A 24,754-nucleotide genomic window follows, 5' to 3' on the forward strand; every position below is an offset into this window, starting at 1 on the left:
GTTGTCTCACAGTATTAATGCCCTTCAGGTTCAAACTAATCCTCGCCTTGGGCTAGAAAGTCGGCTTGAAGAGGGTGAAGCCCTTTTCCTGTAACGCTCCAATTCTAGCCCCTCAAACACTCAGCAAGCCATCGACCATCGTCGTGTACTACAATTATATTTCACTGTCTTGTATTGACGGCGAGACGGATAACTGCATGCGGGAAAACAAAAACACCTATGTGCGCCACCGTTTCCCACCTCCACTAGAACACACTGATGCACGCAGGAAACAAAAACACGAGCGGATGGATTGACAAACGATGCAACATACCAAAATATGAAGGAGAGGAGACTGTGAATACGAGAGACACAATTTTTTTAGGAAAATAAAGGAGACGTTGCAGTAATAAAAATCATTATTCTTTACTTATATCTGTTTTGGAGTTGACTTACACGTTAGAGTTGCTCATACTAGTAGAGGTTTACTGTGATTTTTTGGAAAAAAGTTCAAATAAAAAACCGCCGCCGGAGTCCAAACCCGCGCGCGGCGCGTGGCGCTCGTTGGCCGCCCCGCCGCCGAATAAACTGACCAGCGACCGAAGACCAAGGCACCAACCCTCCACGACCGCCAACACCAAGGCACCAACCAACCTAGGCTACGCAGTGCCGCACAGGCCCGAGCGGCAGTGAGAGTGAGAGCAGGAGCACGCTCCGCGCACCAAACCCCCGAGACGCCTCAAAACGCAGGCAAAGTGGAAGTGGAATCGAGTCAAATCGACCACTTCTCTGGCAAGCCCGCAGGCCGCAGCCCCTCCTCTCTCCAAGAGCCGCCGCGGCTGCTCCCCCCCTAGCAAACCCGCCATGGCCGAGCGCCTCGCAGCATCCGCCGCCACCCTCCGCGCCTCGGCCGCCGCCACCCCATTCGCCCGCCGCGCGGCGCCGGCCAACCGCGCCTTCTTCTCGCCTTCGCTAGCTCGCGCGCGCGTCGGCCTCCGCGCCGCGCCCTCTTCGCTCCCACAGGTCCGTATACCGCGTTCGTTGGATACCAGTGCGCCTGCGGCTTCATCCCTAGATCGAAAATGGTGCAGCAGCAGCAGCATCAGACAGGCTGTTGACTCGAGTTTACGTGTGTGATCGCAGAAGGCGAGGGCAGTGAGGTGCGCGGCTGTGGCGATGGCGTCTGACGCGGCTCAGGTGAAGGCCGCACGCGAGGACATCAGGGAGCTTCTCAGGACGACTCACTCCCACCCCATCCTGGTGCGTATGGTGATCCCTGTGTGTTATCCATAAACTTCATCAATTATGAATTCATGATGGTGATGCATTGTTCAAGATGTTTTGACTAAACCCTTTGCAGTCATACCATCACACTGCTACAATAGAAGATGTGAGGCTTTAAATTGCGATCTTACTATGGTGGCATCACTGCCAGCGAACATAGTGATAGTGATCACTTAATAACTTTGTTAGTGATGTCCATTTATATACGCCTCTGCAGCACATGGTGTGTGAGCAGAGAACTGAGCAGGGTGCCCGTTTTGTAATCAAGTATTCACTGTTGATCAGTGGCAATGGCTGACCCAGAATTTAAACCTAGGGCAGTCGAGAACAAAAAAATAATCTTGACATGTAATATTGTGTATACTTCGGTACTATGTATATATAATTTCTATCAATTCGTTACATAAGCAGAAAATGAGCAAAATATCTGATAATGAATTTAATTCATCAAATTAGGTTCCAAGTTGCATATATTGTTTCTTTGCGCCTAAATACTGACGAGTAGTTTGTTTTTGGACCAAATTACCGGGTAGTCGGGGGGGGGGGGGGTACCCCTTGGGTCCGCCCCTAACCAGTGGCAGATCCAGATTTTTTTTACTATAGCCACTTCTACTAGAATATGGGTTATTGCTGACTTATAAATGTTTTCCCTAATTATGCTTAGGCCCTGTTTGGATCCTTGGAATTGAAATCCATTCTAATAAGCATAATTTAGGCGCAAATCAATTAAGTTAATATGGTTGTATGCCCAATATATCTATAATTTATATACTATTGTCGCCCTTACGAGTGAGATACTTGTATGTCGCACTTCTGCGGTAGGGGAGAGAGCTGAAGAGCATGGTATAAATTGTAAAGCAGAAATATAGTATGATGAATTTCTATTTAGATTTGTATCTAAAATTTGGGAAGATGTGGAATATCAAGTTTTAAGCCAAATAGCCATAGTCTACTATGGGCCTGCTTGGTTCCCTAGCTGAGCGCTATTGTGCCTTGTTTAGCCTAGATGACGAGAAAGTGCAGGTGTTTGGTTCCCTCACCTGAGCGTATTGGGAACTGTGCAAGAAAGCTTTACTTTGCTCCCGTGAGATAGCCAAATTGGCACGCTTGGAGGGGCGAGTTTCTCGTTACTCATGCCACCTCAACAAAATGAGGCGAGGCTAGACTGCACCAAGAACCAAGCAGGCACTAAGACTGTGTCCAGCAGTTCACCCATATGGTCACCAAAAACACAGTTTTGCACTGTAGATTATACTGTTCGCAGAGTGGAGTTTGAATATAGGTATGGGGATGGGTAAGCTGCTGGAGATAGCTTAAGTATGTTCTTCCTCTGAAATGGAAGAAACCAAGCGGCCCCTCCCCTTAGAGATTTAGTTAGTGCTTGCAACAAAGTGAATGGTTTCACTTGACACCAATGAGTGTATGCTGGAGCTGGCCCTTTTTAACCCATATAGGCAGGCAAATAAGATTCTACATGAGTGGTTGGTTTGTTGTGAAATGGTATAACTGTATAAGACCGTCTCCAACAACGTCCTCTATATCTATCCTGTAGGGAGAGCGCAGGAGGAGACTGTCTACATGAGCGAAGTAGGGCGGCATCCGGTAGGGAGAACGCAGGAGCCGGCGGGGACCCGTCGTGGCCAGGGGCTGCCGCGAGGGTGGCAGATTGGGTCGGCGCGGGCGGAGGTGGCTCGACAGTGGGGGGAAGCGTGGCGGTGAGCACAAAGGCGTGCCCCGGCGGCGTGCCGACAGCAGCAAAGGGATGTGCAGGGCCGGGGACAGCAGGGAAGGGGGCCGCAGGGGGTGCGGCGAGGGCCGAGGGCGCGCTGAGGGAGAGCGGCCGGCGGCGCGCCAATCGCGGGGGAGAGGGCCGCCGCGGGCGCTGCGAGTCCCGGCGCGGGGGGGGGGGGGGGCGAGGCCTGGCGGCGCGCCGGCCGCGGGGGAGAGGGCCGCCGCGGGGGCGGCGAGTCCTGGCGGCACGCTGGCCGCAGGGGAGAGGAGCGCCGCGGGGGAGATGCCCGCTAGGGGCGCGGCGAGGGCCGCCCTGTAGGAGAGAGGAAGGGGAAGGGGAGGGAAAGGGTCGCTGGAGAAGGGAGGGGGCGGCGGGCGACCGACCATGGAGAGGCGGCGGCGGCTGGAGGGGTGGGGTGGGGGCGGCGGCGGCTGGAGGGAGGACCTAGAGCTCTGGTACCATGTTGGATTGAATGAACAGTCAACAATACAGTGCAAACCCTAACCCTAACAGATATGGACCCCTAATGGGCTGTGGGCTAGGCCCATGTACACAGATAGCTAACAGTTCGATTGCTCATAAGATTGTATTAACTAATTCAAAGGGTAGTGTCCAGTTCAAACTTAATGATGTAGTAATGACTAAGGTCACTATGTTGATGAAAGGCATTATCCAATGCACGCTTCAGGATTGTCAGAGTACTCATTAGTTATGCTGCATTTTTAATCATTTTACATTTGCATGATCATATGACTTTTATGTCTTAAGTTTTAGAGGTTAAAAATACAACAGGACCCCATTTGTTGAGATAGGCTCTGTTGAATGAATTTCTGAGTATTTGGATTTCCTGCTATCAAATTCAACACAATTTTTGGTGGTCTATTGTCTAGTACTACCTCCATTCACAAATATATGACACCGTTGATTTTTTTTAAAAACTTTGACCACTCGTCTTATTCAAAGTATTTATTCAAAAATGTAAAATTTTAAGTCAAGCACAAAATACCTTAAGTGATAAAACAAATCACAAAAAAATAAATGATAACTCATTATTTTTTTGAATATGACGAGTGGTCAAAGTTGTTTTAAAAAAGTCAACGGTGTCATATATTTATGAATGGAGGGAGTATTTTCTGTGACATATATGTATGGAGTCAGGTTACCTTTGGGCTTCATTTTCTGTATGCAAGATGACTTATTGTTACATGTTTGATTGGATGAAGGTCCGTCTAGGATGGCATGATGCTGGTACGTATGACAAGAATATTGAGGAGTGGCCACAACGAGGTGGAGCTAATGGAAGTTTAAGATTTGATGTTGAGTTGAAACATGGAGCCAATGCTGGTACTGTTACTTGACTTCTCTCAGTATCATACTATCATTGTTTTATTCTTCTAAAGTGTACAATTAGTAACTGCAACCTCTGATTGGAATTTTAAAAGGTCTGATAAATGCTCTAAAGCTTATCCAACCAATCAAGGACAAGTACCCTAGTATCACTTATGCAGATTTATTTCAGTTGGCAAGTGCTACAGCAATTGAGGTCTGTCCTTTCCCTCATTGAAGTATGTAGCTATGCTATTTTTAATCGTATGCTACTATGTTAAATACTAGTCAATTTCACTATAGGAAGCTGGTGGCCCAAAGATTCCAATGAAATACGGACGAGTTGATGTTACAGGACCTGAGCAGTGCCCCCCTGAGGGGAAACTTCCTGGTTAGTAGATCTCCATGGCTTTGCAGTGCTCTTTTTCCAGTACCAATGCCCTTTATTAGTTTGCAGGAAGAGTTCAGATATCAAAGATATACTTAGAGATTTCTCTGCTAGGAATATCAACTAACCGTATTTCACATTTCCAGAGTAGTCATGGAAATACCTCCACTGCCACATTGATGTCGAAAAACTGTTGTTATGTAGAGGGGAATAGATGCACCAGCGTATAAGCCACCACTAATCTGATGCCCGCAAACTTTTAAGTTTTTCTTTATCTTGTGTTCCACAGATGCTGGCCCAAGTTCACCTGCTGACCACTTGAGGGAGGTATTCTACAGAATGGGCCTTAATGACAAGGTGTGCAGATCACGACACTTAACCAGTATGTGTGTCTAATTGACTTTGTTGAGCTGTTTGAAATTCTAATCATGAGCTTGCAGGAAATTGTTGCCTTGTCTGGAGCACATACACTTGGAAGGTCCAGGCCTGAACGGAGTGGCTGGGGGAAACCAGAAACAAAATATACTGTATGTTCTTATCTTCTTTATGTGAGGTGTAAAGCAGGAACACCAGCTAGGAAGTCTGTTTTGAGCATGAATTGTTCCATACGGTGTCTTTATCAAGGATTGCATTCAACAACAACAACAAAAACTTTTAGTCCCAAGCAAGTTGGGATAGGTTAGAGTTGAAATCCAACAAAGACCACAAGTCAAGGTTTAGGCACATGGACAGCTGTTTTTCATACACTTATATTTAAGGCTAAATTTTTGAGTAAATTCTATCCTTTCTAGTATTTCAAGTCTCATTTTACTGTCTCTTTCCATATCAACTTTGGCCTTCTACTGTCTCTTTTACCATTGCTATCGTGCCTTAGGATTTGACCATGCACTAGTGTCTTTGGAGTTGTACATTGATCATGTTCAAACCATCTCAACCGGTATTTGACAAGCTTTTCTTCAATTGGTGCTACCTCTAGTCTATCATGTATATCATTGTTCTGGACTCGATCTTTCTTGTATGACCACAATTCCAACACAACATACACATTTTCGTAACACTTTTATCTTTTTGTAGGCCAATATTCTGCATCATACAATATAGCGGGTCTAATCACTGTCCTATAAAACTTGTATTTTATCTTCTGTGGTCCTCTCTTGTCACATAGAACGTCAGATGTTTGGCGCCAATTCATCCATTCTGCTTTGATTTTATGGCTAACATTTTCGGCATCATCGCTCTCTTTGTAGCATTGATCCTAAATATTGAATGGTATCCTTCCGGGTTACTACTTGACCTTCCAAACTACATGACCAAGGATTGCGTTGCATTTATAATTTTGCAATAAGAGGAACATTGCAATTTCTTAATGCTTTGGTACATTGCACCTGCACAACTCCAAGAATTGTCTTTAACCTTTCTGGGATGATTTTGTGCAATATTTATGTACCGCCTAAGCTCTGTGCAACATGTATTGTCTCTTTGTCTTCTTACTTCGCTTGCTTGATTAAGTCAAATTTGTTGCATTGTGTATGTGAATAAATTGAGCTTGTCTTGTTTATCTTATGAGCTCATCTACTATGTCTTGTTACTCTTTACAGAAAAATGGTCCTGGTGCACCTGGTGGGCAATCATGGACAGTTGAATGGCTGAGGTTTGATAACAGTTACTTCAAGGTGTGTGCCTTGTTATGTATGGCCAAGCCTATGTTAGGCGCAATAGGGCCAAGGCTGCCCAGGTGGGGCCCAAGGCCCAATAGCTAATAGATAAGCTCTATCTAGTTAGTTATACTTATCCAAAGATAGTAGATAAAGATCAGCTCTATCTAGATAGTTATACTTATCCAAAGTTAGTAGATAAACTTGAGATAGCTCTATATATAGATCTGTAAACTCTGGAATAAAGACAAGCAGAATTCCAATCTATTTTGGCTTCCCAGAGGGAGCCAGAGTCTCCTGTGATCTTCTCCCTGCGCACAACCCAGCCAGGATCACGACGGCGCCCCAGCGCCGCCACCCTGGTCCCACCAAATCCCCTCCCTACAATCTGCGCAATCTGCCCGGTAGAATTCGTAGTTCTACCAATCTGGTATCAGAGCACTCGACGATCATGAGTTCCTCCAAGTCGCCGTCACCGGGACAGCAGCCGCCGCCGGCCTCAAGCCCGCCCGCAGCGCCGGTCGTCTCCCTGGCCGTGGTCCCTGCGTCGTCGGAGGCCATGGCGCTCGGCCCTCCCGGCGCGGCCATCAACCAGCAGGCCGCCCCCGCGCTCACACCGGCCTAGATCGCGGCGTCCTTGGCGGATCTCAGCCACGCCGTGCGCGATATGCAGATCACCATGAACGCCATGCTGACAGGCCACCTCCCCTTCCCTAATCCACAAGCCGCCAATCCACCCCAGCCGCCGCACCCGTCCCTGACAGCGCAGCCACCACCGGCCGCACTGCCCCCACCCACGCAGCCACCTGCGCCACTCCCTCCACTCGCCCGACAACCAATTTCTTACCAGTACGGCATGCCGATCGACCCCGGGCCTTCATCCACCGCATCACCGACCACAGCCCCCATCCATATGATCCGCTTCCCACCATCCCCATCCCCCATCCCATCTTGGGCGCAGGGCGCGCCTACGGTTTCACCACCAGTGTACTCTGAGGCACTCCCGCGACCGGCGCTCACGACTTCCTTACCCAGCAGCACCGTCGGTGGGCCTCCCGGGATGCTGTTAGGAGGCGGCGACGGTCCCCTGTTCCCGGGTCGGGGGCCCTTGCGCCCTCACGTACCCGCAGCGACAGCAGCATGGTCACCGTACCATGGGCTACCTCAGGACGACGACGTGGAGACCGCAGCCTACGGCGCTACTACAAACTGGATTTTGCCACATACGATGGCTCCGAGGATCCGCTGAACTGGCTAAATCATTGTGAGCAGTTCTTCCGGGGGCAGCGCACGCCAGCCTCGGATCGCACGTGGCTGGCCTCGTACCATCTTAAGGGGCCGGCACAGACGTGGTACTATGCCCTGGAACAGGACGAGGGCATGCCGTCTTGGGATCGCTTCGCCGAGCTGTGTCGCCTTCGCTTCGGTCCAGCAGTGCGCGGTTCTCGCCTTGCGGAACTGGGACGCCTCCCCTTCCTGTCCACGGTCCAGGAGTACTCGGACCGCTTCCAGGCATTGCTGTGTCGAGCTCGGGACGTCTCCCCCATGCAGAAGACGGAGCTATTCGTGGGCGGCCTTCCCGAGTACTTGCGGGTGGACGTTGAGCTGCGCGACCCGCATGATCTACAAACTGCCATGTACCTGGCACGGGCGTTCGAACGGCGCGCGGCGGCCTGGCCCCCATTCCAGCAGCGCGGGTCGTGACCACCGCAACGGGCGCAGGGCTTGGGTCGCGTGACACCAGCACCGCCCGGGGCTCTACCGACCGGTACGACGACGCCAGGCGATAGTACGACTCCGACACGCCCGTTTCGCCGATTGTCCCCGGGCGAGCAGCAGGAGCGGCGCCGGCAGGGGCTCTGCTTCAACTGCGATGAACCCTACGTTCGAGGACACGTCTGCCAGCGGCTGTTCTACTTGGAGGTCGACGACTTCCTCGACGAGGCGTCCGGTGAGGGTGGGGTCGACCCCCTTGAGGAGTCGGCCGCCCCAGACGTCACGGGAGCCAACGCGTTGGTGGTCTCGTTACACGCGCTGGCGGGCATCCGGACGGACAAGACGCTGCTGCTACCAGTCACCATCAACGGCGAGCGACTACTCGCGCTCATGGACACAGGGTCAACCCACAACTTCCTCAACGCTGACACAATGAGCCGCCTCGGGTTAGCCATGGCGGGTGGCGAGCACCTTCGGGTCACGGTGGCCAACGGTGACCGCCTACCCTGCGCCGGCATCGCCCGCGACGTCCCCGTCATCATCAACGACGAGTCCTTCTCCATCACGTGTGTTGGGATGCGCCTGGGCTGCTTCGACTTCATCCTCGGCGTGGACTTCCTGGAGACACTGGGCACCATCCAGTGGAACTTCCGAGCACTGACCCTGTCGTTCCAGCGCCAGGGCCGGCGCATCCACTGGCAGGGTGTGCGGGCCACGCAACAGCCTGCCCCGCAGCAGCTGGTTGTGGCAGTCGTCGACACTGCCCAACAGCCCCTCATGGACGTCCTTCTGCAGCAACATGGCGCCATCTTCGACGAGCCCACGGGACTGCCCCCGGCCCGCCCCTACGACCATCGCATCCACCTGCTGCCCGGTACAGCTCCGGTGGCCGTACGACCGTACCGGTACGCACAGCTGCAGAAGGACGAGCTGGAGCGACAGTGTGAGGCCATGCTCACACAAGGCATCATACGACCCAGCACGTCGCCGTTCTCCGCTCCGGTGCTCTTGGTTCGCAAGGCGGACCGCTCGTGGCGTTTCTGCATCGACTACCGCGCCCTCAACGCCAAGACGTCCAAGGACAAGTTCCCGATCCCGGTGGTGGACGAGCTCCTCGACGAGCTCCATGGAGCCCGTTTCTTCTCCAAGCTGGACCTACGCTCAGGCTACCACCAGGTGCGGATGCACACCGATGACATCGCCAAGACGGCGTTCCGCACCCATCATGGCCACTATGAGTTCCTGGTCATGTCGTTCGGCCTCTCGAACGCGCCTGCTACGTTCCAGGCCCTGATGAACGACGTACTCCGCCCATATCTTCGGAAGTTTGTGCTTGTCTTCTTCGACGATATCCTGATCTACAGTGCATCATGGGCGGAGCACCTCCAGCATGTGGGCATCGTCCTCGAGACATTGCAGGCAAACCACCTCCACCTGAAGCGCTCCAAGTGTTCCTTCGGCGCCACATCAGTGGCCTATCTGGGCCATGTCATCTCCGAGGGCGGGGTCGCCATGGACGCCGACAAGGTCGCGGCAGTGGCCTCCTGGCCGCCCCCGCGGTCTGCACGAGGCCTCCGGGGCTTTTTGGGACTAGCAGGGTACTACCGGAAGTTCATCAAAGACTTCGGCCTCATCGCAGCCCCGCTGACACGTCTCTTGCGACGAGACGCGTTTGCCTGGGACGATGACGCGACAACAGCCTTCCACGCCCTAAAGCACGCCCTAACGACGGGTCCAGTGCTCCAGATGCCAGACTTCGCCAAGCTCTTCGTCGTCGACTGTGACGCGTCAGGTGCAGAGTTCGGTGCTGTCCTTCATCAGGGCGCGAGACCTCTCGCCTACTTCAGCAAGCCATTTGCAGCCCGCCACCTTAAGTTGGCGGCCTACGAGAGGGAGCTCATCGGCCTCGTGCAGGCCGTCCGTCACTGGCGCCCGTACTTGTGGGGGCGCCACTTTTCTGTTCGGACTGACCACTACAGTCTCATTCTTGCTGGATCAGCGCTTGTCCACAGTTCCTCAGCATCAGTGGACCAGCAAGTTGTTCGGTTTCGATTTCTCGGTGGAATACAGGCCGGGGCGCCTGAACACCGTGGCCGACGCCCTGTCCCGCCGCGACTCGGAGGCCGCCGTGGAGGACACGGCTATGGCAGCACTGGCCATCTCGGGCCCGACATTCTCCCTGCTGGACGACATCAGGCGAGCGCTGGCAGCTGCACCTGACGGGCAGCACCTCCTCCAGCAGCTGCGGGACGGCGTATTGGCTGCGCCATGGCGCCTCGTCGACGGGCTGCTCCTGCACGGCACACGCATCTTCGTGCCGAACTACGACGACCTGCGCCACCAGGTGCTGACACTGGCGCACTCGGCAGGTCATGAGGGCATCCAGAAAACCCTCCATCGACTACGGACAGACTTCTACATGCCACATGATCGCGCGCTCGTCCAGGACTGGGTGCGCACCTGCACCACGTGCCAGCAAAACAAGACACTGGCGCAGCAGCGGGGCGGCCTCCTGCAACCCCTTGAGGTGCCGTCCCAGGTGTGGGTCGACATCTCCATGGACTTCATCGAGGGGCTGCCCAAGGTGGCAGGCAAGTTCGTCATCCTCACGGTGGTGGATCGCTTCTCCAAATACGCCCACTTCATCGCCCTCGGCCACCCCTACACCGTGTCGTCCGTAGCACGGGCATTCTTCGACGGCGTCGTACGACTGCACGGGTTCCCGTTGTCTATTGTCAGTGACCGGGACCCCGTCTTCACCGGGCACGTGTGGCGCGACCTCTTCAGGATGGCGGGGGTGACACTAAAGATGAGCATCGCCTTCCACCCACAGACGAATGGACAATCGGAGGTGGTCAACAAAATTATTGCGATGTATCTTCGGTGTGTCATCGGCGATCGACCGCGGGCATGGGTGGATTGGCTGTCCTGGGCGGAGTATTGCTATAATACCTCCTACCACACAGCATTGCGTGCCACTCCCTTCGAGGTGGTCTATGGTAGATCCCCACCGTCCATGCTACCTTACACGCCAGGGACGACACGTACTGAGGCCGCAGACGACATGCTACGCTCCAGAGATGAGACGCTGGCCGAGGTGCGCCAGCGCCTTTTGCAGGCCCAACAGCTCGCCAAGAAGTATTACGATGTCGGGCATCGGGAGGTCCAGTTCCATGTGGGCGACTGGGTGTGGCTACGCCTGCTACACCGCACCTTTCAGTCCCTCCATCCGCGCGCGAAGGGAAAGCTGGGACCTCGCTACGCAGGCCCTTTCCGTGTCCAGGAAAGGATTGGGTCGGTAGCCTACCGCCTGCAGTTGCCAGATGGTGCTCGCATCCATGATGCCTTCCACGTCAGCCTGCTGAAGCCGCATCGTGGGGATCCTCCTGCAACTCCGGGGACGCTTGACCCAGTGATGGATGGTCGGCTGCTTCCTGTGCCGGCCAAGGTGCTTCGCGCTCAACTTAGGCGGGGCGTGTGGCAGGTTCTCGTACAGTGGCGTGGACTGGCTGAAGATGACGCCACATGGGAAAAGCTTGAAGAGTTCCGTGCTGCTTACCCCAACTTACAGCTCGAGGACGAGCTGTTTGAGAAGGCGGGGAGAGATGTTATGTATGGCCAAGCCTATGTTAGGCGCAATAGGGCCAAGGCTGCCCAGGTGGGGCCCAAGGCCCAATAGCTAATAGATAAGCTCTATCTAGTTAGTTATACTTATCCAAAGATAGTAGATAAAGATCAACTCTATCTAGATAGTTATACTTATCCAAAGTTAGTAGATAGACTTGAGATAGCTCTATATATAGATCTGTAAACTCTGGAATAAAGACAAGCAGAATTCCAATCTATTCTGGCTTCCCAGAGGGAGCCAGAATCTCCTGTGATCTTCTCCCTGCGCACAACCCAGCCAGGATCACGACGGCGCCCCAGCGCCGCCACCCTGGTCCCACCAAATCCCCTCCCTACAATCTGCGCAATCTGCCCGGTAGAATCCGTAGTTCTACCATGCCTTTTGCCACATATTACATGCTGAAAAATTTATCCGAGTTCATCATCTCTTATCTGGTAGCAATACTTCAGGATATCAAAGAGAAACGAGATCAGGATCTTCTGGTCCTACCTACAGATGCTGCTTTATTTGAGGACCCAAAGTTCAAGGTGATCTCTGATGATCAACTGTATGATGTTGGTATTCTATGAATTTAATTGTTGAGCTTACTTTACTCTATGAGAATCCACAACACAACCAGGTCTATGCGGAGAAATATGCAGAGGACCAAGACGCATTCTTCAGAGACTACGCTGAGGCTCATGCTAAACTGAGCGAATTGGGTGCAAAGTTCCAACCACCGCAGGTTAGTGTTAACATTTCCGTCCTTAGTTTTCCTTCAAGTACACTTTGGTTTTCATTAAAATGGCAATTTAATTGGTTATGGGTAGGAAACTAGCTGCTCAAAAACCACTGATGATTTTTCTTTTCCTCAAACAATTTGGACCAACCTTATCGTCCTTTTTAATATTGATTCTGCAGGGATTCTCTTTGGATGATTAGTGCGGCACCAGAACCACAGTCCGTGAAACAGGAAAACCCTGTCCTTGAAAAGGTGTATATTCCTCCTGCTCCCATCTCTAAACTCACTCCAGTTCCATATGGGGGCTTGGCAAAATAGTGAAATAAAGCAGTCTGTTTAGCTTTCTACAAAGATAAATCACCCCGCTACTGCCCCTTGCAGGATCAAGAGGGAGCATACAATTCATTGTTCTTCTCATATCATCGTACAAGATGGACTGGTCCCCCTTTTCATGATGCTATATGGAGTCTTCTAATTTAGCTAGATTTCTGAACCGAGCTTGCAAATAAAAAAGAACCGACACAGTGGCACTACATAATTTTCAGATCCATTGGGAGAACTGACACAGTGCTATCAGATTTGGTTTTATCCCTTCCACATGACGCTCTGCGCTGCTGTCAATTTTCTACTATTAGCACCATGGTTGTTGCTTCCCTCCTGCTGCGATTGGGCTTATCCATAGGCCATAGCGGATCTGCAGCACTTAAAAACTCTGGTATGTCGACCCTACCTCTGGCTCTCTGTCTCTGGGGTAGCTGGTCATCAGAGTGCTTCCCAGCACAACACAGCCAGGAGTAAAATCTTCATCTGGCCATGCTCCCAGATTTGTCGTCACAGGCAGAGGGGGAATCTTTAAAGCAGTAGATGGGCCACTTGGCCGTTGGCCATGGACCCCTGGTCCACCCATTCGTGCCGCGACCTGGATTTGTAATTTTTCGTATCGCTCGTTTGGAGCTACTGGCTGGTGGGCACCCACCACTTAGGAGAGAACGGAGAACAGGGCTGGACGATGAGACATCATTAGGACATCTGCGTAGCGAGACATCGGACATAGATGCTGCTGATAGGCTACGGCGACGAGCGCGGCATTAACTCGGATCAGCGTCACGTGCACGCCACGTGCCGGGCACCAGCGGGCCACTCTGTGGTGCAAGCGCAACTAGCCAAGTTACAAACTTTCAAAGAGCCCGCAGAGGTCTGCGTCTGGTCACTTTACCGGTGACCGTAGTGTCAATCACCCTGCCTTCCCGCCCAAACGCACCACAATTTTTCTCATTTTCTTTCTTATTAGGACTTCAGCAGCACGTCATTTTCTTTCTTATTAGGACTTCAGCAGCACGGTGCTACTCTGGTGTAGGATGCTTATTTTGCGCATCCGCGTTTAGACGAGGACGTGCAAAATAAGAGCTTGACAACTCGGTTGTCCATTTTCACACAATTCTCTCTCGGTTCGCATGCGGTAAGACCAACTACAGCAGCCTCCGTATGTGGCTTCTCATCTTCTTTTTTTCACTGCACAGTACACTATTCATCAGTCCAGCGGACTCTGTATTCCTCTCCCCAGGGGCGGAGCCAGAAAGAAGATATAGGAGAGGCCAACAAGACCATAACATATAGTAGTGTAAGAAATAATAATAATTATAAGTATCAAATCAATCGTATATATATAGTAAGTAAAATTTTAGTAATTTTACATTCACATAATTTAAATTCAGCAAAACAAATTGTTAAAAGAACTCACATATTTTACTTAAGTGCTACTCTGCGTGTTTGAATTGCATCGAAGTCGTCAATAAGTTTATCTGTTGCAAACTGAATTGCTATCTCCTTCTCGATGTAAGTTATTAAGCAATTTCTTAAGAACTCATCTTCCATCTTACTTCGAAGCCTTGTCTTAACAAGTTTCATCGCAGAAAAGGCACGCTCCGTCGTTGCTGTTGAAACTGGTAGAGTTAGAACAAGCCGAATCAACCTGTTGATGAAATGTATGAGTTTTTTCTGTACCGATAGAAAATAATTAACTAAATTAAATATAAAATGATATATAACCTGTCGATCAAATAATATTCATCTGATTTCCCAGTTTCTGCTAGCCGGCGACAAAGATCAGCAACAGTTGTCAAATCTTGAAACTTCGAATTTGTAGGTACATCAAATTCATAATGTTGCAACTGAAGCCTTAAGGTACTTCTTTCTTGCTCAGAAAAATCAGCAGGGTAAAACTTTGAAGCAAGAGAGCACACATCATTAATTTTCAATGAGTTGAATGAATTCTTAGGATCTAAAGAAGCACATAATATCAGAAGTTCTGTAACTTGTTCACTAAACATGTGGTTTAGTTCTTGAGCTTGTTGATCAACTGCACTAGTGAAAATATCATATCTATAGTGATGCTCAATTGTGATCTCATTCCCTGCACGAGATCGAATGTAGTCCGCATATAATTCAGTCATGTTTGGAACAATGATTTCGTGCTTATTGCAAAATACTGTCACATCATTAATAAGTCTATCCCAACCATGGTCTCTCATGTTCTGAATCAACCTTTTGGTAGTGGCAACATCATCCATAGTATTCACAATGTCCTGAGATTTATGTTGTAGCTTTTTGCAGAGTAAATCTGTAACCCCCATTAATTCCTTCATAACATGCATAATAAATATAAAGTCAAATGACATCATCAACTTAATAGCACCAGCAGCCTTCGCACGTCCAGCAGCTGTGGTTCCTGAACCTTTTGCAATAGCAATATCTTTCAGCACTAAGAATGTCGGCTTGTAAAGCTTTATAAGGCTACAAATGGAATTATAATGAGAACTCCACCTAGTTTCACCAGGACGTTGCAGAGTTCCAATTTGATTAATACCTCTTCCTGTTTCAATCTCGTTAAGCTCAATGAGGTGCTCTATTTCAGCAACTTGATTAGCACGTAGATCATCATTTCTCTTAGTAGAAGACACAACCGTGTTGACAATAAGAGCAAGATGTTCAAAAAAATTATGAACTTCTGTTACCTCTTTAGATGCAGCTACAAGAGCTAGTTGTAACTGATGAGCAAAGCAGTGAACATAATATGCATAAGGGCACTCTTCTACAAACTTTGCTTGTAATCCATTCCACTCTCCACGCATATTACTAGCACCATCATATCCTTGTCCACGAATATTTTGAACATCTAATTTATGATGTGATAAAACAAAGTCCAATTCCTTCTTAAGAGTGGCAGATGATGTATCATGAACATGAATAAGATCAAGAAAACGCTCTCGAATGAAACCCCCTTTGTCAACAAACCGAACAACAAGTGCCATTTGTTCTCTTCTTGACTCGTCTCTTGATTCATCAACAATCAAGCAAAATTTGGCATCACCAATTTCATCACGAATAGTTGTTTGCACATTAAAAGCTATAAGGTCCAATATCTGCTTCTGAATTTGATGTGACGTGTATTTAGCATTCTGTGGAGCATTACTCAATACAACAGCTTTGACCTCCTCATCATATGATGCAATTAGCTTTACCATCTCAAGAAAATTACCTTGGTTCTTTGAATTAGCAGACTCATCATGTCCACGAAAGGGACAAGCTTGAAATACTAACCAACGGACTGCATCAATTGATGTTCTAAGCCGCAATCTATTTGCCTTGACCTCATCACTTGTTTGCTTCTCAAGAATCGGTTCAATATGGTATAACCGATTCTTCAAATTATCATAGCATTTAACAGAATACCGATGAGCTGACCCACTCTCTCCTACATGAATTTTGAAGGCACAATTATCCCCACTTTTAACCTTCTTCCAATTTTTAAATCCTTTGACAGTAAACACATCAGATCCTGCTTTTCCTACTGGCTTCTTAGAAAATAAAAAGCAAGGAAAGCAAAAGGCTGCATCTTTTGCTGGTGAGTATTTTAACCAAGAAAAAGTTTCAAACCACTGTGACTGAAACCTCCGTGGATGATTCTTTGGACCTGAAGGTGGGTATACATCTCTAAAAAATTGGTATGGGCCATGTTTCATGTATGCTCTAATAACTTGTTCTTGCTTATCAGGGGGTAAGAAAAAATCTGGCAACGTAAGCCTGGGTCTCTTTCTACAACCAACACACCAGTATCTTCAAAATTTACTCGACGAACCTTAGGAGATGGCTGTTCTGGAGCTTCCTCTTGTTGTGCAGCAAGCCAATTAGCAATTTCATCTTCCTCAGAATCAGAACTATTTTTTCTTGCTCTCTTGGGACATCGACAACAATATCTTTCTTATAAAAAATATCAATTGTTGTTCTTTTGAATACCATGATTGTCCTTTAAGATAAAAAAACATAATAGGACAAATTAGCATCTACCGATACAGATATTACTCAACCAATATCAAGTAAATTAAAATATTAAATAAATAAAGTATTGCACAGTGCACAACAAAAACAGTAGGCTAATGATTGAAACCTTTAGAGTAGATTGTGCTAAAGAGGAGGCCTGAACAGTAGGCAAATTAAATAAATCAGCTATCTAGGCATCTACCGATACATGACGGCGGGGTTGAGGAGATCGGCGAGTACCAGTGGGCAGCGGTCAGCAGATGATGGACGCTACGACCGGTTGTCTGCTTCACTGGGCGGCGAGTCGGCGAGACGGCAAGACGGCTTGAAAAAAAAGCAGGCTGCTGGGCGGCGAGTCGGCGAGGTCTGCAGGTGGACGTGGATTCGTGATGGCGTGGTGCTGCACTGATACGGCTGCGGCGGCCAAAATAGATTAGGGCAGCACAGTGCACAGAATTAAGAATAAATAATGGTGTGGGCCTGGGCTGTAATTGTGAGCCTGCACTAGCCCATATAATAATCTGTTGCCGCTGTTGGCAGGGGCCGTGGCCCCCGCTGGCCCCCCCTCCCTCCGCCCCTGCCTCTCCCTAAAAAACACGCAGTGTATTTGCACCCCCATTCCCCACGTCTTCTCTCTCCTCTCCGCACAAGTCTGAGAAATGGTGCAATTAAAAGCCTGTGCTCGTGGGACCTAGCTGTCACAGTCTGCATGCATGCGAATAGGGAGTATAAATACAGAGTCTGTTAGAACGCACCGTGCAAAAGAACCACTCATCTATAATCAAGCATACCTAAAATACGGATGCGGAGTGTGTATTTGCTGGAGTTGGTCTAACCACATGCAAATGCGCATTCGCATGCGATAGTTGATGGGGATAGCGTTGCTTCAGCATTTTGCGCGTGCATGTTACTTGTACTACGTCAATCCCAAAGTAGATTTAGATGCAGACCGGTTTTCTATCTTTGTTAGTTAATATATTAACTAATTAAGCAAATAGTAATGTCGTATTGGAATTTAAAAAGGAAAGATAGGTAGATATTTTTTATATAATAAACTATGTCTACATATAAACAAAAATAGAAAGAGATATGTCATGCGGATAACAAGAGAGTGGAGACATATGATCAACGAAAATCTATTTTTGAAGAAAGCATCCATTAGAGATAAGATTTTTTTGCTAGTATATATATATGACCGACCAACTATGAAAAGTATCTCATAGTATTTGCAACAGGATTATATATATATATATATGTTTAAATACATAATAAAACTCTATATTTAGAAAATTTATAACGACTTACAATTCGCAAACAGTTGACTACACAAGTCACTAAACTAATGCAACAAATATACAACAACACATAAACCTTGGTTATAAACCATATGGTTGATAACTAAATTCGACACATATATACTCCTGCCTAAAGTTATTAGGGGTATGCTTGGAACCCTTGCCACCTCGCATTGCCTAGCTAGAACAAGCTAAGCTAGGTTTTGAAAACAAGACAAGAAAGATCTATAGTATTTATTTTGTTGCTTGGTACATTAATTAGCGTATGGGCTACTACCTTTGAATAATTGTTAGTCTTTGATTTTTTATGAGTTGAGTTGGCACTTGGCAGAGAACATCTTTAGTGTCGTTGAAGAACTGATTTGACTCGCTCCATCAGGCAAGAAAAAACTTAATGGGACAACCAATATTATGAAATAAAGTAAGGTTATTGTTCGCTACTAAACATATAGCCTTGTTGAGTTAGACTACACAGTAGCGAGCAAAGTTATCAAACAAACTCTAAGGTTAGTCATGCAACACCTATGCAACATAGAAATTGTTAACCTGCCATATATAAAATTAGTAAAAAATATAATTTAGGGTAAACAAGAAAATTGTCAAAAAATGTAGGATAAAACCTATGTGGTTGCCAAGTTAGTCTTAGTAACATAGATTACAATCTAGACTATAATGCAAATTGGCTCTAAATTCCAATTGCGTTGTTCATTCACCTGATCTGAGTAGGTGTTTTTCTGCTCTTATCTTCCACTTCCATCCTCGTATTGTAGGAAAAATTAACTATTTTCCATTATTTGGAGGCGGGGTGAGATTTTTTTTGCCATGCCAATGACTCATGTATCTGTGACACATGATTAAGGGAATTTTGTAAGGATGACAAATAGTTAAATGCCCCCATATTGTACGTCCCTTTGGTTTACTCTCTATGTCACTTTCCCATGCTAGTTCAAACTTCAAACCAGTCTATAGGCTATCTCTACCAGTTCTTTTATCTTATTTCATATCTTATCTACTATTTTAAACTTCATTCTATAAACAATATTATCTATCGTTACGATCTACTGGACGTAGCCTCATCTTATTCGCTGCCGCTTGCTGCGGACTACAATATTTTATCTCTATAAATTTTAGTTTTAATTACTCGCCTTTCAGGCCCCAACCCAATCACATTCACAACAAAGCAGTGCTCAGCAAGTCACTGACCAGAAGGCCGCGGTGAGCTCACCACCGGTGTTCCGAAACCCCAGAAAACTTCAGAGCTTCGGACCAAAAAAACACCAAAAAGGCGGCACCCGGGCGCCTAGGAGGAAGACGACGACGACCCTCCAAAGCAAGCACACGAGCTTCCCTCCCTCCTCCCCCACGAGCTCGTGCTTGCTTCCTTCCCCAAAACCCTAGTACCCCGCCCCAAGTCCGGCTGTGCTCCCCGTCTCCACCGCCGCGGCGCGGCAATGTCGTCGTCGAGGCCGACGCGTTCCAGTATATCCCCATTCCGATCCCGCCGCTCGGCTCCGGCGGTGTCGGCAGCGGGACCTCCTCCGCCGGCGAGGACCTCATCTGGGGGTCGCCCGTCCACCCCCTCTTCTACTGCCTCTGGGCGACCCACCACCCCCTCGTCCTCCGGTGGTCGCCCCGCTACCCCGTCCGCCGCGTTCGCGCGTCCCGCCACCCCTTCGTCGTCATCGGCGCGGCCCGCCACGCCGTCCTCTACCGCCTCCGCGCGGCCCACCACGCCCTCGTCGATCTCCTCGCGCGTTGCGGTGAGGGCGCCGCTCGTGGACGCGGCCAATGCCAAGGAGAACATCATGGTCACCGTCCGCTTCCGGCCCCTCAGGTGTGCTTCTATTCTTATTTGCGCGCTTTGAGCCGGGTTTGGAGGGGACAGGGCATTGTTTTTTCGTGGGCTTTGAGCTGGATGTTTGTCTCGTGCTTTTTTGTGTTTCGTTTTGCAGTCCTAGAGAGATCAACAAGGGGGACGAGGTGGCGTGGTACGCGGATGGTGACAACATGGTGCGCAACGAGTATAACCTCAGCATCGCCTATGCTTTCGGTGAGTGCTCTTGAGCCCATTTCAGTGCAATACTACATTGTGGGTGGAACAGGTGAGGTTGCGAAGGAGTTATGCCTGTTTGTTCAAAAAGGGGATAAAATTGGTTGGCTTGAGTCTACCGGGTTGTTGAGGGAAAAAGTGATGGTTATGGCATATTCGGCAATGGAGTGGCATTGGAATGTTGTTATGTTGTCACAATAGAGCATAGAGGCTCATAGTTTAAAACTGCTACTTAGGGTCAGCATCCTAATGAATGTAGAAAATCAGATTTCTGTATTGTACTACTATCGTCACTTTTTGATCAAGCAACTGTATAATATGCATTATGCAAAAGGGCATGCTGAGGCCTTCATCCTTTTCCGTAAAAGCTGCAGCAAATGGTAAATAATTAATGTCGTTGATCCTGTTATAGATGGTTAGTTCTGGTCTTATTTTGAATCTGAATTAATGTTCCAGTCAAAGAACCTTAACTCAAAGATAAGCTATACACTAGCAAAGTGCTCGTACATTGTTACAGTTTCCATTTATGCTTAAGTATAGAATATAAAACATAAAAACATGTGTGCTCTGTTGGTTAGGTGGGTGTGAATGTGGATTTAGAGCCAATAACCATGATTCGAATCCCTATTTATACATATTTTTAGCATTTTTACAATTTAAACGTGGGAGGGCACAACGATAGTGGAAAACGTGGAACCAGGAAAACTGGTGCTTTAATATAGTAGAGATAGAGATTATAGTTCCAGAGGTATTCACTATAGTCATCGAGTTTACTAAACCATATGCATCTTTTTTGTTTGTGTTTTCCTTTTAAATTTTAGATAAAGTGTTTGGCCCTGCTACTACAACTCGCCATGTATATGATATTGCTGCTCAGCATATTGTGAGTGGTGCCATGCAAGGAATCAATGGTATGTCAGCTGTCTTATTTTTCTAGTAATATAAGTGATGTTAACTAATTATGAAACTGGGAATTGTTACTGCATGCCTATTTGAAGATTGAGTGTGACAGTATTCTAGTAACCTTTTTCTTTTTGGTAGTCAATTCCTATGCTAGCCAGTAGAAACATATCCGATGAACTTCATAAACAACAGATATGGGCTGTGGACAATGCGGAAAAGGTCTGTTGCAGAATGCACATTGGTAGGGTCAGCCCTTTTCATTGAACCATTGGGGGGAGCTCATTAATTGATTTATATCCTCTGGATCGATACCTGTTCTTTTGATTATAAAATTTGAGACATGGTTCTTGTTACTTCGATCTCTGCTTTTGATTGGGACTTCACTGCTGGTTTCTGGTAACTGGTACAATGGTGCTGCATGCTTCTTTTTTTAATCTGGCCCGAAATAGTTGTGTGTTAGAAGCCTAGAATGCTTAGTTTCAACATTTAAAAACATTTACCATGATGGCATATAAAAATAATTAACATCGGTACACCAAAAATGGCGCTGATTCACCATCAGAACTGCTATGTCATCATACGTTTGTTAAACATGTACTTAGAAAGATTAACAACCTGAATTCCCTAAATGATAAGTGTTCCTGATTAGAGATAGAATGTGTACTCTGAGATTTATTCAGTTTTCTAATATATTTGTGTTCCTGCAGGAACTGTTTTTGCATATGGAGTAACTAGCAGTGGGAAAACTCACACCATGCATGTATGTTTATGCTTCAGTGTTATGCCTATGCATAGGGATGAAAACGGTCGGTAAACACAAAAACCGTTTCCGTTTTCATATTTTTTATCGGAAACAAAATTGGAATCGGTAACTCCGGAATCGGAAACGATATCGGTTTTTCGGAAACATCGAAAACGGAAGTTCGACGTGGAAAATACACCGGTAACGATCGGAATTTAAAATACCATCGGTAATCATACCAATATAAAAATATACTGATATAACAAGTTCAATTATCATAAGTTGACAATACTATAAGTTCACAAATTCACAAAGATCCCTAGTTCACAAATCAAGCTTTGACTTTGATGTTGAATACCAAGGGATGCATCACAAGGCAACTCCATAAACATACGCTTCCGTGGAGGTGAAGCTTCACCATCTCTAGCCATTGTATCATATCACGGTGTATAGAGAGCTGCAACTACCATATTCATACGCTGCAACTACAATTGCCATATTCATACGCTGCAACTGCAACTACCATATTCATATGAATACTAGCAAGTAACAACTACCATATTTAGGTTGTACGTGTCTGCAACTACTTGACTCTAGGTGAATATCCTTGCATATTCTGATATTCATATGAATACTAGCAAGTAGCACTCACCGTGTTTGCAACTACCATATATATTAGGGCCGTCTCCAAGAATATGGGGCTCCAGATCGAACTCAACGGGAGGCCCTAATATATATAGAAATTTATATGTGTACAATATAGTAAGGTATGCTTTCACTTACTTAAATATATTGTTCTATATTAAATACTAATGTTAAGCCAAAAAAGTCAAGGTATCCCTGTATTAATCCAAAGAAAACTAATTTATATTAAACCAAACGTTACGTCAAACCAACATATTCCTATTCCTAGTACTCATGAAACATAGAATTAATAAATTAGTTTACTAGCTATCCTATTTCTAGTACTCATGAAACATAGAATTAACAAAGTAGTTTACTAGTACTAGCTATCACAGCCAAAGTACCGATGAAGTTAGAAGCAAAAGCCTGAAAGGCCACCGTACACCGGCGTCGGATGTGCTGCGTGGCACCTAGCCGCTTGTCCGCACGAGCTCAACTGCTCAAGGTAGTCACGGACTTGAGTTGAGGCTCACTGTTGTCGCCTTGTGGCCTAGTTACGGTAGTGGGCTAGGGCACTGGTATGTTAGACTGTGGGCCAGTTCTTTATTATTTCCGGTAAATTCCAAAAATTGAATTCGGTAAATTCCGATTAAAATCGAAAACCGATAAAAACGGTCGGTAAGACGTCATACCGATTTCGATACCGATTCCGAACCAAAATTCCGACAACCGATACCGTTTCTGAAAAATACCGTTACCGACGACTCCGATCGGAAATAGTCGAAAACGGTTTCCAGAATTTTGAAAAATTCCGAAACCGTTTTCATCCCTACCTATGCATCTAATGTCTTTAATGACTCTAGCTATATGCTGTTGCGGATTTGTGTGTTCAGCGAACACAAGACATCCCTTTATTATTTAGTCTATGTCTATCGTCACCATCGTTGTCCTATGATATGAAGCTATAGAAATGAAGATTTAACACCCTACAAGCATGAACATGGAGTTTTTATTAATTTTCAATATTTAATTTCGTTTTATGTTACACTTGTGTTATTATCTTAGGGAGAACAAAAGTCACCTGGAATCATTCCATTGGCAGTAAAGGATGTATTCAGCATTATTCAAGATGTAATTAGCTCATTTCCTATGATCCTATCCATTGCTCCCCCCACCCAAACCACACACACAAAAGAAGACGGAGTAGCGTGACATTCTTGTCTCTTTTGTTGACAACAGACACCTGGACGAGAGTTTCTTCTGCGGGTTTCGTATCTTGAAATTTACAATGAGGTGACTTCTCTTTTCAAGCCATGCATTTGCTTGCTGCAGCTTAGCAACACCAAGACCAATATTACAATTTCATATCCATATTGAATCTTTGACTGCATACACAGGGTACCTCCTAGATGCCTGTTTATTTCCTACTCATGCATATATTGTCACTTTATCAGATTCCAGGCTTCTCTTGATTATGATGCAATTGATATGAAATGATTTCTGATGTTGTTATTTAACATAACCGCTTACTAGTAATGAAATGTAGATCAATTCAAAGTAGTAAAAGATGTGTTTCAATGAACTAACTGAGGGCTCAATGTTAAAACTGTTTAGTATTGTTCACACACTTTCTTCCATCATTGTCGGTAAATAGGTACCTAGTGTTATGTGTTTCACGTCCCTTACCCCCCTCCCCTCCCCGGCGCTTCAACCACCCACAGCCCCACGCCGGCGTTTGCTCCAGGCCCGGCAGCCACCTCACTTTCTTCCTTGGCGCCGGGGATCTCCCCTTCTCCCATACCTGCGGAACCCCCAAGGACCTGCGTTGGCGTGATGATAGCAGCCCGGTTTCCTCCGGTGTTTCCCCTGTTCTCTCTGGTCAGTGGGCTTCATACAAGGAGGTGCTGGTCTCTCAAGCCCCCTGTTCTCCCAAGCCCCTTGCTCACGGTGTTGAGGAAGAAGGTGACGACGGATGGGTGAAGGTGGAAGGTCGTCGTTCTCACCGACAGCGTCTCCGTCCTTCGAGGCCTACCCCCAGACCGATTCCTGCTGACCTGCGGGGGAAGTGTTTCAACTGTTTCTCCCCCTCTCATCGCGTGGCTGTGTGTCGTCCGAGTGTGTGTTGCTTCCGTTGCCGACTGCCTGGGCACCATGCTCACGTGTGCCCGCGTCGGCAGGCACCTCCGGCCCAGCCGCGACGCTCCCTGGTGTGGAGACCAGTTGATCAAACTACCGCCCCTGTCCATGTGATGGGTGATGCGGTGGTTGACGGTGGCGTGGTTGCTGGGGATGCTGGGAGGAGGCGTACACGTCGCGGACAGAGAAGACGGTGGGCTGGGCGCAGAAGTACTTCTCCTTCGGCTCGCCGCGCGATTGCCCGCTGACTCTTGG

At 47.5% G+C, this 24,754-nt stretch overlaps 2 protein-coding genes across 4 annotated transcripts in view; both read left to right on the forward strand.

Moving 5' to 3' along the window:
- The first annotated feature begins 646 nt into the window (after positions 1 to 646).
- Positions 647 to 13,069, forward strand: LOC100194161 (L-ascorbate peroxidase S chloroplastic/mitochondrial). 3 transcript variants are annotated; one of them, XR_561669.4, is made up of 12 exons: positions 647 to 1,002; positions 1,123 to 1,239; positions 4,219 to 4,339; positions 4,438 to 4,538; positions 4,625 to 4,712; positions 4,999 to 5,066; positions 5,150 to 5,236; positions 6,308 to 6,382; positions 12,147 to 12,235; positions 12,328 to 12,432; positions 12,609 to 12,681; positions 12,811 to 13,069. XR_561669.4 is itself a non-coding variant. In NM_001139211.1 (12 exons), the coding sequence occupies exons 1-11, from the start codon at positions 844 to 846 to the stop codon at positions 12,627 to 12,629; spliced, it is 1,020 nt and encodes a 339-aa protein (NP_001132683.1). In that variant the 5' UTR covers positions 741 to 843; the 3' UTR covers positions 12,630 to 12,681; positions 12,811 to 13,024. The 3 variants fall into 3 exon arrangements, 2 of the variants coding, with proteins under 2 accessions (XP_008667271.1, NP_001132683.1); NM_001139211.1 differs by having other exon boundaries at positions 741 to 1,002; positions 12,158 to 12,235; positions 12,811 to 13,024; XM_008669049.4 differs by lacking the exon at positions 12,811 to 13,069 and having other exon boundaries at positions 12,158 to 12,235; positions 12,609 to 12,682.
- A 6,187-nt stretch (positions 13,070 to 19,256) lies between these two features.
- LOC103646439 (kinesin-like protein KIN-7E, chloroplastic) overlaps positions 19,257 to 24,754 on the forward strand; it is a 33,250-nt gene continuing 27,752 nt past the window's right edge. Inside the window, exons 1-6 of the mRNA XM_008671172.3 lie at positions 19,257 to 19,878; positions 19,997 to 20,094; positions 20,916 to 21,005; positions 21,705 to 21,757; positions 23,429 to 23,494; positions 23,603 to 23,656. Coding sequence (XP_008669394.1) covers positions 19,496 to 19,878; positions 19,997 to 20,094; positions 20,916 to 21,005; positions 21,705 to 21,757; positions 23,429 to 23,494; positions 23,603 to 23,656 — 744 coding nt within the window. The 5' untranslated portion in view covers positions 19,257 to 19,495. The remainder of the gene's footprint in view (positions 19,879 to 19,996; positions 20,095 to 20,915; positions 21,006 to 21,704; positions 21,758 to 23,428; positions 23,495 to 23,602; positions 23,657 to 24,754) is intronic.

The sequence above is a fragment of the Zea mays genome, chromosome 2, assembly GCF_902167145.1.
Source record: "Zea mays cultivar B73 chromosome 2, Zm-B73-REFERENCE-NAM-5.0, whole genome shotgun sequence".
In the NCBI taxonomy this organism is placed as follows: domain Eukaryota; kingdom Viridiplantae; phylum Streptophyta; class Magnoliopsida; order Poales; family Poaceae; genus Zea; species Zea mays.

Excerpts from the sequence above, each read along its gene's own strand:
- LOC100194161 (XM_008669049.4), top strand. The coding sequence starts at position 844 with ATGGCCGAGCGCCTCGCAGCATCCGCCGCCACCCTCCGCGCCTCGGCC. Across the intron at positions 1,003-1,122 it reads CGCCCTCTTCGCTCCCACAG|AAGGCGAGGGCAGTGAGGTG; the intron begins GTCCGTATACCG and ends GTGTGATCGCAG. Across the intron at positions 4,539-4,624 it reads CAAGTGCTACAGCAATTGAG|GAAGCTGGTGGCCCAAAGAT; the intron begins GTCTGTCCTTTC and ends ATTTCACTATAG.